Consider the following 17,036-nt stretch of genomic DNA (forward strand, 5'->3'; position numbering starts at 1 on the left):
ACCCACACACACACCCACCCTTCAGCACACACAGAAAGGAGGATAAGGTGAGGATGGGGAGGCAGGGGGTGACAGGTAGGGGAGGTCAGCTGTGGAACTCTGAGCTGGATCGGTGGGTATTAGCATAGAGCTTGCTGCCTGTGTGAGTGTGAGGGGGAGAGGGAGAGAGCAAGGGAGGGAGCGAGAGGCAGGCTGCGAGAGGAGAGGGAGAGGGGGAGCAGGCGCTCCAGCGAGCATGAGGACGGGCTTCTCTTGCCCTGCTCAGTTAATTTGACTGTCAGTTGATGTTAACGCTGCAGTTTAAGTGCTTGGATTCCACGAGAAACAGACAAACCTCGCAGAAGGAAGGAGGGAAGCAAGGAAGGAAGGAAGGAACTGCGGGAGGAAAAGAACAGGCAGAACAGTGAGAGGAATAAAGGGAAGGGGGGGAACGCCAAATCTATGATTGGACCTGGGCTTCTTTTTCGCCAATGCAAAAAGGAATATGCAGCACATTTTTGCCTTCTTCTGCACCGGTTTCCTAGGCGCGGTAGTAGGTGCCAATTTCCCCAACAATATCCAGATCGGTGAGTGAGAGGGGCAGCCTGGGGAGGGACTTTCTGGGTCTGGCCAAGGTTGTTTTGGGGCGGGGGGTCTGTGCCCTCCCCCCGTAAGGGCTGCTGTGCTTGGCTCTCCTATCTAAAGCTGTGCTGCGGTGATGGGAGGAAGACTTGGGCTGCCAGCGAGGGGAGGGGGCTTCTCCTGATCGGATGAGGGGCCGAGGGGAAGTGTTTATAGTGTTTACACACACACACACACACACAGAGGTCCACACACGCCATTCACACTCCAGGCATGAGCATGTGAAATGGAGGAACCACCGCTTTGGAGGAAAAAAAAAATTAGGCTGTAGCATGGAAAAGGGTAGTGGGTGTTTGAGTTAACTCCATTGCTTGGTAGATGGTGCCTGATTTCATTGATTTATATAAATATGTATGATGTGTGTATTTATGTGTGTGATTATATAGTAAATATGCACATATATCTTTAATTGAAGAAGGCAGTGATGTCCTAGCCGGGGAAGGAAAAAGAGACCCTCTGGAAGATGGAGTGCAGGGTGCTGGGTTTATTGTAAGCACTGAAATAATGCCAGAAGGCCCCCACTCTGAGGTGAGGGTGCTCTCCCCTCTGCCCTGGACTCCTCTGGCATCCTTCTGTCTGCTGTCTGCCATGCTGGGCTACTGGTCCCTACTCCCCCAAGCCTGGAACTTCCTAGCCTGCTTTCTCTCTGTTTATTCAATTCCCCCTCCTCTTAAATTTTCTGTCCCCAGAGGCTGTCCACCTTTTACACACACACAAACACACATGTACACGTACACACTCTCCTTTCTCCTTCTGTGAGCTGCCCTCATCCCTGGGCCCCCTCCTCTCAACTTGGAGGCAGGTTTCAACATGCTGCATGCTTTTTTGTTCCCCATTTCCCTTTCTTAGTTGTCATGCTTCTAAAAGGCCTCCCCACCCTCTCCATGTTTACGGGGGAGCTGACAGATATTGCTACTCCTGATAATAACAGGGAAAAGCGAAACAAACAGGAGCAATAACACCAATAACAAAGCGTGTCCACAAGGGCTTAGGGCTTCAATGTGACCAGCATTTCAGTGCTGTTTGTGCCCTGGAATCAAGTGAGCTGCTTTGCTTGGAGGCATCTTGATTGGTTTGGTTTCTGTTTTCTCCCCCCAAGCTCCACTAGGGAAAGTTCCCATCACTGGTAGTTTGTGTTCTTCATGTGAGTGTGTGCTGGGGGGATGTGGTGTCGTTGGTATTTTGTCGGGCACACATGTGCTGCAGTACATGTCTCTTCCCCCCTCTCTAGCTAGCTGGCTCCAAGGGTGGTTGGAGTGGCCGTAGAGTAACTTGCTTTGTTTCCTGACACCTGTTAAGCTACATTCTGAAGTGTATATGTATAGATTGGTATTTTGTCGGGCACACATGTGCTGCAGTACATGTCTCTTCCCCCCTCTCTAGCTAGCTGGCTCCAAGGGTGGTTGGAGTGGCCATAGAGTAACTTGCTTTGTTTCCTGACACCTGTTAAGCTACATTCTGAAGTGTATATGTATAGGTGTGCTAGTGCCTTACACGCAAAACTTCCTGCCTTTAGGGAGACACATCCCTTTCAGCCCAGCCTGTAGCCTCCTACCTCCCCACCTCCCACCCTTTTCTTTCATTCATTGCAGAAGAGGAGGAGGGGGACAGAGAAGTGTTTGGGGTGTGGTCATGGGGGGGGAGGGTGGAGCCTCAGAATCAAGAATGATTTTTTGGTTCGTTTTTACTCTTTAAAATGGGGGCATGTAAGCATGTGGAAATCACTTGCTCTTATGTATGGCATTGTTTATAAACATATAAACAATATATTGTTAGCAGTACTTATATATTGCCCACACTTTGCTGTTTGGAAAAGCTTGTCCAGAGATATGTGGACTTGCTTTGTCCAAGTGTATTTGTGTATATTGCCACGGGTATAAATGCAGGGGGGTGTTTGTGTATGTATATATGGTATGTTTGCTCATGTATCTCCATAGATTTTTCATCATATTTAGCCCCAACTTGCTTGTTCACCTGAGAAAACCATTGCTGCTGTTTTCAAATAAAGGGTTGAAACATTAAATTGTAGAACAAATGCTAAAATATGATCGCCATCAGGTAGTATTTGATTCTACTTGTATTATTTCTAACAAAAGTCTTGCGATCCATTTATTGGTTCTTAAAAACAAACATATACCCACTGTATAAGAAGTTAGAAGTGCAATATGTTGGGACTGCAATTCCCATTGGATCTGAGATCAACATTTGTGTAAACATTTATTATAATGCAGTCTCTGGAAAGGGCTGATTTTAATTCATAGAAATGTACTTCAATTCGTTTGCATGCCCACAGTAAATACAAAGATAAGCCATGTACTCTTGTATCTTGGAACAGGAGCCCCAATGGCACTTTAACCATGCTTTTTTACTAAAATAGAATATTTATATTCTCTTGATATTCTTAAGAGACTACATCTTTGAAGCACAGCATTCTACCATGCTAACACATAACCCTTATGTAACAAGTCATTCCTAGGTAGCTGGGATCATGAGTAGTGAAAGAAGGAGAAAAATAACCCTTATGTAACAAGTCATTCCTAGGTAGCTGGGATCATGAGTAGTGAAAGAAGGAGAAAAACACCATTTGCAGGAAAGCAAGAGTTTTCAGAGGAAATGAATAACGAACCACAGAGGCAATAGGATAGTTAAATTGCATGCAGGCCTTGTCAGGCCAAAGACCGAAAGTGTCAAAGCAAATGGTTAAAGTGCTGGAGAATCCCACAGAGTCCCAGAGCTAAATTTCAATCACTCCGAGTATTAGTACCTACTTCCTGAAAGGCTCTGTGGTGAGAGAAGGGGCTGATACAAAACAAATTAGACACAGAGAGGGTTTATGTGTGTGCAAAAGTGTAGGCTTCCTAGGTGGTTTGCACAAGGGAGGAGGAAGAGAAATGCCACACGTCTCCTGTTTTCTCTGACTTTAGCTGAGTTGAGGAGTGTACAATCAAATTGTTTGAGCAAAGTGATAGATGTTAGAGGCCCTTGTCACATAAAAGCTCATCTGTAGATGTTTAAACCTCAGCCTCTAGTTGAGTCCATTTGAATTCTCATCCCCACCAGAAAAAGCCACAACTAGTAAGTGTGGTATGTGAAGAAGGAAAGGGCTCATCTGGGGTGGGCTGTTGAGGAACTGAAACTCATCTGCAGCCCAGATACCATGTTTCTTTTTCTTTCCTCTTAGGGGGATTATTTCCAAATCAGCGTGTGGTATGTGAAGAAGGAAAGGGCTCATCTGGGGTGGGCTGTTGAGGAACTGAAACTCGTCTGCAGCCCAGATACCATGTTTCTTTTTCTTTCCTCTTAGGGGGATTATTTCCAAATCAGCAGTCACAGGAACATGCTGCTTTTAGATTTGCTTTGTCACAACTCACAGAGCCCCCAAAGCTGCTCCCCCAGATTGATATTGTGAACATCAGCGACAGCTTTGAGATGACCTATAGATGTAAGTAATTGCTTCTATTTCTGAGATTTCTTTCTGTGCTAGACCAATGAAAGGAGGGCCTGTGGGTAGGTGATGGTGTTGCAAAAATGACTTGAGTTGTCATTTGTCTTCATAAGAGAAAGCCCTCCAAGAAAAAATTTCGAGTCTTTTGAGTGATTCCAGCAGTTGGTATTTTAGATCCTGCAATGTTTCATGGAATAGGTTTGCTTTCTCACTGTCAGCTAACTTTAAATGCCAGCAGGATGGGTGCTCGTGTTAACTGCGTCTCCCCTACCTCGCAGATGTTTTCTGGTTCAGCTGAGAGAGTTTCACACACAGGGCACACTTCCGAGAGACCTAGAAGTAAAGGCTCTGACTTTGTTATGAGAATGTGATTTAAAATACTGAAACAATTTCCTGTCCACAAGTTAAAAGGAGAAAATGTCTCTGTAGCTTGATAAAATTGTATATCCGGTTTTCCATTTTTGGAAGTGACCAATAATTACTAAAACTTGGTGCCTTGATTATTTCCAAAATGGCTTGGAGTGATTGTTTGCTAAAGACAAAGTTTGTAGAATGCCCTTTGAGCATAAAACAGAACAAAGGTGACCTCAAGAAGGAGAAGGTATAGATGTGTCTCTAGCACCTGAACTGAATACATTATAACATGTGGGCAACAAACACTGTTCTGAGTTTTTCTGGCAACTAGGATTGAAAAGGAAACCTGTGTGGTTGCATGACTGTCATATTATGACAGATGAACGCATAGGAGTTAATTACTAGAGACATTTTCTCTCCAGGGATTAAGTTCAAGCAGGAATTTGTGGTAAGGCAGTGTGAGGTGAATGAGCAAGAACAATTTGAGACTTGAAACTTTATTAAATTGGCACCATAGGCTTTGTGTGCTACTACTGACTTGGTGACTTTTGCTGAGCTGTGGATGGTTGAAGGCAGGGACTATATTTTCTTCTTCTCTTTCCAACATTCTTACATGGGCTCTCAATGATTTGAACTGAACATGCTTTGAAGTCTTAAAATGAGAATTCAGAATCTCCCTATCTCTAAGACCATCCATAAGATAATGTTGATATGAATTCCAAGAGTTATAATTATACCAGATTTCATTTTTGAGGACTTAACTGTGCATCAAGAACTGTGATAAGAACTTTATAAATATTTATAGTAACATTCTTTACCATTTATTGAGCATTGACTACAGCCCATGCAATACACTAATTGCTTTTTATGTGTTAGCTAATTTAATCCACACAAGAGCTTTAAGAGATGAAGAAACTGAGGCTGCAACAGGTTTTGTAACTTGCCCAAGTCACCCAGGAAGTAAATGGTGGTCTTGTGACTGCAAGGTCCATGTTCTTGGGCACTGTGATAGATACACTGATCCTTAAGGTGACTTGATCACCTATAGTGAAATTACCCAAGATTACCCAAGAAGCGAAAGGGGATTTTCAGGGTCTTGTAAGGCAGTGGCCTGATAAAGCACCTCAGAAGTAAAACTTACTGTGTTTCAAACTATTGCTGTGATTTTGCACAGGAGTGGCCCACTAAGTAAATTAAATAGCAATTCTGCATTTTGGTAATGCTGAGGTTGAGAATCTTGTCTACTGTGTTATTCAGCACGCTTAGAAAAGAGCAGAAGTTTAGTTGTTGGATTGCTATTCTATGAAACTATCTACCTAGGAAGCTAGAGTAATATTGAGCAGATACTTAGCTATCAGATATTTTTGATATAGCTTAGGGTAGGGCCTTTGAGGTGGGGATTTGAGTGTGGTCATCAATGTCTCTGTAAAGCACCTGATATTATGTGTAATCTTTTGAATGCATTGCATGTGCTAATTTATTTCCTGGGGAGAGGTTCCATAGCTTTTGTTACACTACATAGCTTTTGTCATACTCTCAAAGGGGTCCATTACTCAAGAAGGATTACTTGCTTAGAGAATCAAGAAGAATAAATAGCTGACATTTATTCACTCGTACTGCTGAGAAGAGTCTACAACAGCTTGGTGGAAAGAGATGTTAACTGCTCTCCTGGTGTCAAGATGTTGACTGGTAGGACAAGATAATAAAAGACAAAAATAGAGGAAAATGTTCTAAGGCAAAAGGTGGTGCTTTTATATTGTTATCTTAACAACCTAAGATTTGATCTCTAATAGGGTTGTTGGCTATTTATTAGGGACGCAGAAATATGGCACAGGCAATATTTTCCTTTGTGGTCAGTGGACCTGGAATGGATGGATCTGGCATCCTCCCATGTACTAGGTTACAGGTTTCCATGAATTTCTGCCTTGTTCATTTGGTTGTTCTTTAAATGTTTCTTCAAAGCTGTCAATTGAAATAGACATTGGAAACGCAGAGATTATAAAATGTCTTTGCTCTCAAATAGCTTACAGTCCAGAGGAGGACACAGTCATAGGGATTATCTGAGAAGCAATAGTGTTATTTTGTGCTTAGATCTTTAGTCTCTTCTCTTTTAGCTCCAAGAGCAGAGGGCATACTGGGCAATTTCAACAGAAATCATGGCATTGGAATTCCTGGCCTGCCTGGAGGAGTCTCTGTTAACTTTTATGTGAGGATGGGGAATCCTTGGGGCTATGTTCACTGTGGTGCATTGGTCTGGGAAAACTTTACATCTGTCCCAATTTGAACTGAGTAAAAGAATATCAAAGGCAGCAGAGCAGTTTGGGGCAGAATAGGTTAATTAATTATTCATGGAAAAACCAAGAAAAGCATTTTATTTAGATTTAATTTTGTGTGCTTTTTGAAATCTAAATTATTGGTTTCCTTAAATTAACTGCCCCAGTCAGTCTTACCTCCAGAAAATGATCAAGTATTTGTTTTTCATAATTTTTGGTGTCATTTGATCTTTTCCTGTGCATTTTGCTATTCATTATCCCTCCACCAGAGGGTAGAGTAAGGAAGGGAGAGGAAGTGTAACAGGAACTGTTTCTGCTACAGGTGTTAGCAACAGGGGCTTCAAAAGGAAGAGTGGTGGTTATAGGGTAGGGGAGGCAGGGGAAATGGAAGAGGAGTGTTACCAATACCACTGGCCAAGGCTACTGTTTGGCGTTTTCTTTGCATTCGATCTTTCTTGCTTTCCTTGTCTGCCATCATTAAGGGGTAAAGTCACTGAATCAGCAACCCAAATGCCAGGGGATCTCCTTTGAGCACTCTTCCAAGCCTGCATGACAAGGGTGGGGGAGGCTGTCCATAGAGAATGTATTTACTAACCAGCTATGGAGTCTATCCTGGTGTCTTTCTGGTAAGTGTAAAAAAAGGAAAGAATGAAATGCTGACTGGGGTGCCTATCAGAGGTCAGAGGAACGTTGTTGCAACTTATTTCTTATCTTTTCATTAATTTATTCAGCAAATATGTGCTGAGCGCTTACTTCATGCCAAGCACTGTCACTGTGCCCGATGCTAAGAACATAAGCGCCAACAAAGAAGACATGGACTTTTTCCTTGTGGGGCTTACAGTTTAGCCCAGAAGTCCTCAGACTTCAGTGCACTTAAAATTCACCCAGGAATTTTAGGTAAAGGAAGACTCAAGGGCAGATTCTCTACTTCCTCAATCAGAATATTCAAGAACAGGCCCTGGGGGGATTTGTAGTAATTAGTATGGGGATCACACTTTGAGAAACTCTTTAATCTAAATCTAAAAAGTCTTTCATTCCTTTAGCAAGCATTTTTGAGCCCTTACCAAACCCAGGCATGATGTTAAATACTAGAAACGCAGAGAAAAGTAAGGCACATTCCCTGCCGTGAAAGACTTTATCCCTAGTAAGGCAGACTGTCCCAAAACAAGAAAATTAAAATGTGATGTTGTAAGTGCTCTAGCAGCAATTTGTATGGAGTGTTAGAGATGCTTTGAGGAGTGAGGTTGGCCTCTCACCGGGTGGTGGTTGAACGAGTCTCAACATAAACAGAAGTTGTCCAGAAGGACAAGGTGAGGATAAGGTTTCCAGAAGGACAAGGGCTGGAAAGGGGAAGAGGTAAGTGCTTTCCAGGCAGAGGGAATGGCACATGCAAAGGCAAGGAGGACACGATACCTTGTTGTTCCCCCGCTCTGACCTCCAGTGGCACTCCACAATGGCTTCTCATTTGGCAGGTATCAAATGCTGCAGGAGGTATTACCAAATGGCCATCCACAAGCCAGTTTCAGCACAGAGATGGAGTTTGTGGGCCCACACACTCTTTAAGAGTCATGAAATTTCATGTCAAAATGTGGATAGCTTGTCTCTTAAAATTTTAAAAGATCTGGCAACACGGGACCCCCACGTCTATGAAGCCTCGGTTTGCCGGGATAGAACAGGGAGTGCCCCATCTAGACGACCTCCCTTCCCAACCAGCCTACTTTTTTCATTTTTTTTTTACCCGCCAGCTCCTGGAAGCATTGAGTTTGCAAGTCCTGATTGACTTGTCCTGCAATGTTTTGGTGGTGGAGTGAGAGGAAGGTATTGAGTGTGGGTAAAGATATAATATTCTCCTTCACCCCTTCTTCTCCCCTCGCCACTACTGCTTATGTTTGTTCAAGAGGCGGGGAGTTGAGAGTTTGTCTCCTGCACCCACACTATGCTCTCATCAATGGCAAGATCTCTACAGTTCTCTGGGTGATGTTACAATCTGATTTTGGCTCCTCCATCTTTACCTGTGCCCTCCCTTTAAGACCCACGGATGTCAACATTTGTCTGTAGTGAAGTATCACTTCTTATTGTAATATTGATGATCATCAGCTTTTCTGTACTGAAGAGTATTTGTAAACATTTCTTCTCTGACGAGTTTGAAGACCTCCGTTAGGATGAGTGAGATTACTGCTCTCCTCTCAGATACTCAGGATAAAATAGTCATATAGGACATTTGGAAAACTAAGATTCTTTTATTTGTTCATTCATTCATTCATTCAAAGCACTTTCACTGTTGCCCTCTATGGGGCATATATACCGTGAGCGCCCTCATTCATACCTTTGCAAGCAGAATTCATTGATTATAAAATTCTTTCCCATTGACTCTACACATGGCCTCAAATTCCCTCTCATCATAGCATTCCAGCAGCTACTACAAATTGGCCAGAGTTGATGCGAGAGATGAAATCTATTTGCCATTACAAGGCACTGCACTAGGAAATGAGGAAAATAAAATGTGTTAGGCATTGATTCTCTTTTTAAGGGGCTCAGGTATTTATAGAGCAAATAGAAATAAAAGAAAACTGTAGTATAAGGGACAGTCTCTCTCTCATGTGTGCTCCTGTCTGTCTCTCTGCCTCTCTGTCTCTCTCCCCCCCACCCCTAATTCAGAGGAAGGAAGGAAAACTTCCAGTTGAAGGAATCTAGGTTTCATAAAACAAGTACATTTGAGTTGAAATTTGAAAGGCAGGGAGAATATAGATAGGAAGACTTTATATATATATTATATATATGTATATATAAATGTGTACATACATACATGAGGGTACTTCAAATCTTTTATGAAAAGATTTGTATTATCTTATTTTTTTTAAAAAAGATGACCGGTAAGGGGATCTCAACCCTTGACTTGGTGTTGTCAGCACCACGCTCAGCCAGTGAGCAAACCAGCCATCCCTATATAGGATCTGAACCCGTGGCCTTGGTGTTATCAGCACCACACTCTCCCGAGTGAGCCATGGGCCGGCCCTATATTATCTTTTAATTCTATTTTTCCACAAACTTTTTGAAGTACACTTGTGTGTGTGTGTGTGTGTGTGTGTGTGTGTGTGTGTGTATCAGGTTTGATGCCGTGAAAAGTACACTGAATTGTGATTATTCAAATCCTGGACTATCTTCTTGAATCATTCAGGTGGGACCTTGAAGAAACACTACCCCACTCCTCATGCTTATTTAAAAAACGAAGGTCATGGTCTCTAAGAGTCCTTCTAGGGCTATATTTCTATGCTGAAAGCATATGGAAAACTCCAGGGATAGATGGCTAAAAGAGAAAGCTCTCTAGCCTTTGACTGGGGGAAGGGTACCCAAACCAACTGAGAATCTAAGAAGAGCTCTGAACTTGCTCCCCACCAAGTTGCACATCCAGGCTACATTTTATATGCAAATGAAGGGGCATTTAGCGCACTGTTGGTCTCAGGTGCACTCATTTAATATTCAACAAATATTTATGTAGTGCTTACTGTTGTGAACAAAAACAGAAAGCAGCCCTGTACCCATAGAACTAACCAGCTAGTAAGGGATGCAGACATTATAGGTTGTGATAAACAAGGTGAAAGAAAGGGCTATGATTCTATGAAAGCATATTACCAAGGAACCAGCTCTAGGCAGGAAGATGAATAGTTGTTTAAGCTGAAAACTGAAGGCTTTTCGTGATGTGGTGTTGGGAAGAGGAGGAATATTCTAGGATCTTCCTGAGCACAGGCCTGGTGGGGTTAAGAGGGGGAGAGTGTGGAGCTGAAGAAGATGGCAAGGGCCAGGCTTTGTGGGTCCTCTTATGGATTTTGAATTTTAGTCCAAGAGCTGTGGGAAACCCACTGAGAGCTCAGTTTCCTGAAGGTTTTTAAGCAGAGAAGCGCCATGTTTAGATTTCTGTTTTCTCACCGGGAATCAGATGCTCAAGAACACATTGCCACACTCACATTCTCTGGAGACTTTTGGCTTGTGTAGCAATGGCTTTTGTTCCTTTACTCCTGTCACCAGTCTGGGATGGAGTCTAGCAGAGGGGCAGAGGGTTGGGGACAGACACTGGGGGTTAGGTGAAGCTGATGACTGGGTGTAGGGGTGAGTTGTCATGTGTCGTTCTGTGTGTACCTGTGGGTGTTCACAGAGGTTGGAGGCTGATCCAGCACAGGGTCTGGGCTACTGGTGAGCCTGCCTGTGTGGAGGCAGGAAATCACCTAGAGTTCCCACTTATTTCATCAACAGGAAAGCCACATGCTACACTGAATCTCAGTCTCTGGTCAAACTGGAAAACTCAGTGGTCCTCAAATTAACATGGCTGTTTCTTCTACTTGTACATACGAACGTCTCCTCCCATGTTCCCCTATTGAAATTCTGTCCTTCTGGTCAGTCCTAGCTCTTATTTCATATTGCCCATTGAGCCTTTCTTGCTTTCTTATGTTCACGCCCTCTGCAGCTCCTCAGTCCTTTCTACCTTCCCCATAGCAATGTCACACTTATTCCTGGGTTTTAATCACCAGGACCCTTGTCTTATCTGTCCAACTGCACTAAGCAACTTGAAGTCAGTGGCCTCATTTTCTTCAGCTTCCCATCACAGTCTCTACCACAGAGTAGTGTTCGGTCGCGTTGGTTGAATGAATGGATGAATGCATGAATGGTGCATATTATGTAACAGCAGTGGCAGTAATGAGAATAAACCTGAACTATTGCTGTTTATGGTAATGCTTTGATATTATGAGTTTTGTGAGTTTCAACAGTCTGTACTATAAATTCCTATGGATGGTTATTATCATGTAGGTAGAAAGAGATGGGGGGGCGACAGCAGTGGCAGTAATGAGAATAAACCAGAACTATTGCTGTTTATGGTAATGCTTTGATATTATGAGTTTTGTGAGTTTCAACTGTCTGTACTATAAATTCCTATGGATGGTTATTATCATGTAGGTAGAAAGAGATGGGGGGGCGAAAACCAGTGTAAGTCAAATTGAAAGCTCATTCCAGCTCCTTCTGGACTGTTGTCATGAAGCGTCCTCAATAAGGTATAAGGTTCTGTTTTCCGCATAAAGGATTTCTGATTCAACACCTGGCTTTGCCATTGCCACATGAGCCTCAGATGGCTCGTGCAGGTCAGTTCTCCTTTTTTAAACCTCAGCTTCTTTCAAAAGAAGGTAATAACAATATCAACCATATGTGTTTACTGTGAGAAAGACCAAATGATAGTGGGTTTCAAATCAGCTTTCCACCCAACAAAATGCCATAAGGTAGGTACTTTTATTCTCCTCTTTTCACAGATGAGGAAACTCAGCTCTCAGAGGGAACTGGAGGGAACAGAAGTTTGTATATTGTTGATTCAATTCCTAGACATCCTCTGCTGGGAGGGCTTTCCTCATTCCACTGCCTGCCTGTTTGCTGCTCCCTCGTGGACCTCTGGCAGCAGCCCTCCTGCCCTGGCATCACTGCATGCTGTTTTGTCACACAGCTCTCTGCACTCAAGCAGCCTGTGGTGTTCCCTGCCAGCTGCCGTCAAGGTGTGCAGGGCACTGAGGTTACTGGAAATCTCATTCTACCCCCGACTGCTCTTGTGACTTTGGTGTGTCCCAGTCTGCTGTCCAGAGAGCACAGAAGAGCCCGAGGCCATGGGAGGTCCAGATGTTAGAGGAATGCAGGCAAAATTGGGGTTAATGAGGCACTTGGAGGCTAATGAAATCGACATCCAATGGTTTCCGTGTTCATTATGTAGAACCTCTAGGATGGGAGTGAACTTTTTGAGAATTACCTTTATTTTGTGTACAAAAGTAATATGTGTATTATAGAAAGCCAGGGGAGCTCAGATAGCAATCACCAGAAAACTTGTGTAATTATAGTCCTGCGGATAAACCTTCCATTTTTTTCTGAACTTATCAATCGAAAAATTAATGGATTGATATTACTGTATAATATGTGTATTATAGAAAGCCAGGGGAGCTCAGATAGCAATCACCAGAAAACTTGTGTAATTATAGTCCTGCAGATAAACCTTCCATTTTTTTCTGAACTTATCAATCGAAAAATTAATGGATTGATATTACTGTCTCATAACATGGTTCTTTACTTAGTGTAACATTTATGTAACTTTTACTGTTATACATTCATTTTTAATGGCTTCCTAAAAGCCCATTGTACGCATGTATCATAAGTATCCTAATTTATTTTAGCCATCTCCTTTTGTTGGATGTCTAGTTTATTTCTGATTTTTTTCTTGAGAACAATGCTGTGATTATTATCCCAATAAAATTTTAATCATTTGAATAGTATCCTAATTTATTTTAGCCATCTCCTTTTGTTGGATGTCTAGTTTATTTTTGATTTTTTTCTTGAGAACAATGCTGTGATTATTATCCCAATAAAATTTTAATCATTTGAATATACTTTTTTTCTGATTTTAAGAGCTTTATAGATCAGTAGAACAATTTCCAATGAGATTCAATAGAACAATTATTGTTTGTAGGGTTTGAGATAGCTTGTTCAATGCCAGTTCTGACATTAACTTTCTATACGACCTTGAGAAATTTTTGTGTCCAGTTTAGTTTCTGGATGTATAATATGGGGTGATAATGCCAGATTCTCAAGGTTATTAGAACAGGCAAATGCCGTTACTTATATGAAAGAGCTTTGAAAAATCAGAAGTGCTAGGCAAATGCAGGGTAATATAATTAAGCAAGCTTCTTATCTGCTAACATAAACTCACTTAAGTATAATGTGACTAATTAATCTTTAGTGTTTTCTTATGAGGGTGGTCATTATCCATGAATGAATCTATTTTTGTGGATGGGGAAAATTGAAGTCTTAAGGCTAAGTTTATCCTAGGTCCAAATATGTAGCAACAATAAATCTGAAAGCATTTTTTTTCTCTTACTGTTTAGTCCACACAAGAGTGGGTTAAACATATGGTTCATAGAGTGCCTTTGGCATAAGAAATCATTGTTTATGGTGACAAGGGAGCAACCCCATTTGGGCAGTCAGCAGACAGGACTCTTAGTGGCAAGTGGTATAAACCCAAATTAACTGTATAGTTTTAACTTCAGGTACTGCTGGGTTCAAGGGCTTGAATCATGTCATCAGGACAGAGACATGCCCTCTAGAGTTTTAGGCTTAGCTTTTCTCTAAATTGACTTTACTCTCAGGCGTATGTGTGCCACATATCAGATCCTAGCACTGCTAGCCTTCATTTGCCCAGCTCAAAGTCCAGTGGAAAGAAAACTTCTCTTTCCTTATCAGTTCTACAAAAATCCTGGGTCTGATGTCATTGAATAAAACTCAAATCACATGTTTACTTGTGAGAGTGACACAGTGGCCAGGATATTGTAGTCCTTTGCCTGGCCTAGGCCTAGTCAAATGATTATCCTTAGAACTTGATTGTTGATTAAAACCTACCCAAACTATATGGACATAGAGAGGAGTCGTTTCCCCAAAGGAAGTTGGGTGCCATTACCAAAAGAACGGAGATTGAATGCTCAGTAGGCAAAATAAAATAAAATACAGATGTTTCCCCATTGCACCTCTCTTCAGAAGGGAAAATTGAGTGAGGCTAGAGCTAGAGCAACATAGACCAAGGGTCAACATGCTAAAGCCAGAGGAACCAACAATAAGAGAAGTACATACAAGGGATAAGGCAAAATCAGTGGTCAGGGCAGGCAAAAGTCTTCAAATTCAGGCTGATGAGTTAGTCAGAGCTCTGAGAGATCTTTGATAATCCTTGCCCAGACAAGAGCAAGCTTGTGTTCATGGAACACTTTTAGGAAGTGCTGTCCACCCACATAAGTGTGACTGGGGAGTGGTCCCTTCAGGCCACTCTTTGAGGCTGTCAGCTCTGTCGTATCTGATGGTCCTGAAGCACCTATACTCTCTCCCAGTGACCAAGACATTTCCTGCTCTACTCAGACACAAACTCTTTAGCAGTCCCAGTTGGAATCTTGGCTGCAAATCTGAGAAGCCCACACCACCAGATGGTAGGTTCTTCTAATTGGTTCCATCCCCTCTAGTTTTTGGCAGGAATGAAACCTTCCTTATGTCTGAAGCAGGGGGGACAGGGAGAGCCAGATCAAATGAAGGAGGCTTTAACCTCTGTTAAACAGGCAGAGATCTTAAGCTGGTTTCTGTCCAAGGCTAACAGGGTGGTATGGTTCTTTCACATTAGGTCATGGATTTACAGTGGACTGAAATTCTGCAACTTAACGCCGATGAGATACAGGATTGTAATGGCTGGAAAATGGTTTAGCAAAAAGGTCAACTGATCTAGAGGGGGACATTGATTTATTCAACCACTGGTATTTTTGGAGCCTTGTGGTAGATTAGATTATTATTTGGCAATTATTCATCTCTTCCTCAAACTCCTCAGGAAAAGTATACTTTCCTGCTTCAATAATGTTACCTTTGGTCATGTGACTTACTTTGGCAACTTGTATATTAGTAAACATGTTTTGAACAGAGGCCATGAGAAGAACATATCCCAGAGAGCCCGCTGTTTCCCGAAGGAAAAAAAAAAAATCAGAGGTGCCCAGCCAACCCACAGACTAAAGTCTGAAGAGAGCTGTCCCAGCTGACCTGCAGACCTGTGAACACCATAGTGAATACTCATTGTATTATGTCACTGAATTTGGGGATTTTATTTTTTTTTTTTGGCAACAATAGCTGACCAATACAAGCAACCACTGTGTGTTCCACACTTTGCTAGGCACTGCAAGAACAATGGGGAATAATCGATATGGTCCTGGTCTTCATGGATCATATATTCTAGTTAGGGAGATAGACAACAAATACATTTGCAAATGAAAAAAATAGAGACTGATACTAGGGTTATAGAAAATAGGATGAATATGGTGGAGAAGAATACCTACTTTAGATTAGGTGGTCAAGGAAGGCTTCTCCAAGGAGATGACTTTTGAGCTCAGACATGAAAGTTAGAAAAGAACCAAATGGGACTAAGATCTCCTCTGGAATGTGTAAAATCAGCCCTATGGGCATATTGGATTAAGAATCTTGGTCTAGTCAGAGGAGAATGAGGTTCCCTGGAAAAATCCCCTGAAAACTAGGTCACTAAGTCATCTTAGGGAAGATGCTTTTGGGAGTCTTCACACTCCTCCCCCAAAACCCTAAGCTGTGTGAGACTCTTTCCTCCCCAGCCCCACTACTGGGGTCCTATATGATTCCATCTGCTCCTTTTTTCTCCACAATGTCTACCCTTTCCTCAAAATGCTTGTCTATACATTCTGAGTTCAACATATCAAGAACAGAAGTTGGCAACTTTCCTGCAAAACTCATTGCTCTTCCCTCACTTTATTTCTGTTGAGTCATTCAGGCTTGAAATAGGTGTCTTGTTTGACTCCTCAGATTCTGTTAACCTTTCCATATAATACATGTCATGTGTTCATTTCACCACAACTATAACTCTTGAATCTATATTTTTCTTCTCTTTCTACTGGATTATGGCTTTAGCCTCCCGACTAGTCTCCCATAATGTAATCCACTTGCCTTACAGCTAGCAGATCAATTTCTTGAAGACTGTTTCTAGTCATGAATCTTCCCTACCTCAAAGCAAAAATAATCAGTGGCTCCCCATCTTAAGTTTAAACTTAGCCCAAATACAAGTCTTTCAATAATATGGTCCCAGTTTGCTACCTTTTGAGGCTTATCAAATACTGTGCACTGTATGTTCCAGCCAAACTAGATGACCCAGTGTTGCCACAAACATGCCTCTCAATCTCTCACTGCTTCCACCTGGAATAGACCTTACACAAACTGCTAACACCTTATTCATTTATTCAGTCAACTGGTATTTACTGAGCACCCACTCGCTATTAGACTCTGAGGATACAACAGAAAACAAAACCAACAAAGTCCCTGCATTCTTGTGGTCCACATTCTGGGGAACAAACAAATAAATATAATTATTTCAAATATTTGTTAAATAATACAAACATAGCTGAATAGAGTCATGGGACAGAGAGTAATTTGGAGAGCTACTTTAGATGGGTGGTTAGAGTAGGCTTCTCTGAAGAGGTGATATTTCAACTGAACCTTGTTATGACTGGCAGAACTTTCTGCAATTATGGGAGACATTTCATATCTGTGCAGCTTAATATGGTAGCCACTAGCCACATGTGCCTATTATACATTTGATGTTGCCACAAACATGCCTCTCAATCTCTCACTGCTTCCACCTGGAATAGACCTTACACCAACTGCTAACACCTTATTCATTTATTCAGTCAACTGGTATTTACTGAGCACCCACTCACTATTAGACTCTGAGGATACAACAGAAAACAAAACCAACAAAGTCCCTGCATTCTTGTGGT

At 42.1% G+C, this 17,036-nt stretch overlaps 1 protein-coding gene across 1 annotated transcript in view; it reads left to right on the plus strand.

Moving 5' to 3' along the window:
* Positions 1 to 242: 242 nt before the first annotated feature.
* LOC103606286 (glutamate receptor 1-like) overlaps positions 243 to 17,036 on the plus strand; it is a 30,458-nt gene continuing 13,664 nt past the window's right edge. The window contains exons 1-2 of the mRNA XM_008590891.1: positions 243 to 566; positions 3,926 to 4,063. Coding sequence (XP_008589113.1) covers positions 485 to 566; positions 3,926 to 4,063 — 220 coding nt within the window. The 5' untranslated portion in view covers positions 243 to 484. The remainder of the gene's footprint in view (positions 567 to 3,925; positions 4,064 to 17,036) is intronic.

Source organism: Galeopterus variegatus, unplaced genomic scaffold, assembly GCF_000696425.1.
Source record: "Galeopterus variegatus unplaced genomic scaffold, G_variegatus-3.0.2 Scaffold6440, whole genome shotgun sequence".
Lineage (NCBI taxonomy): Eukaryota > Metazoa > Chordata > Mammalia > Dermoptera > Cynocephalidae > Galeopterus > Galeopterus variegatus.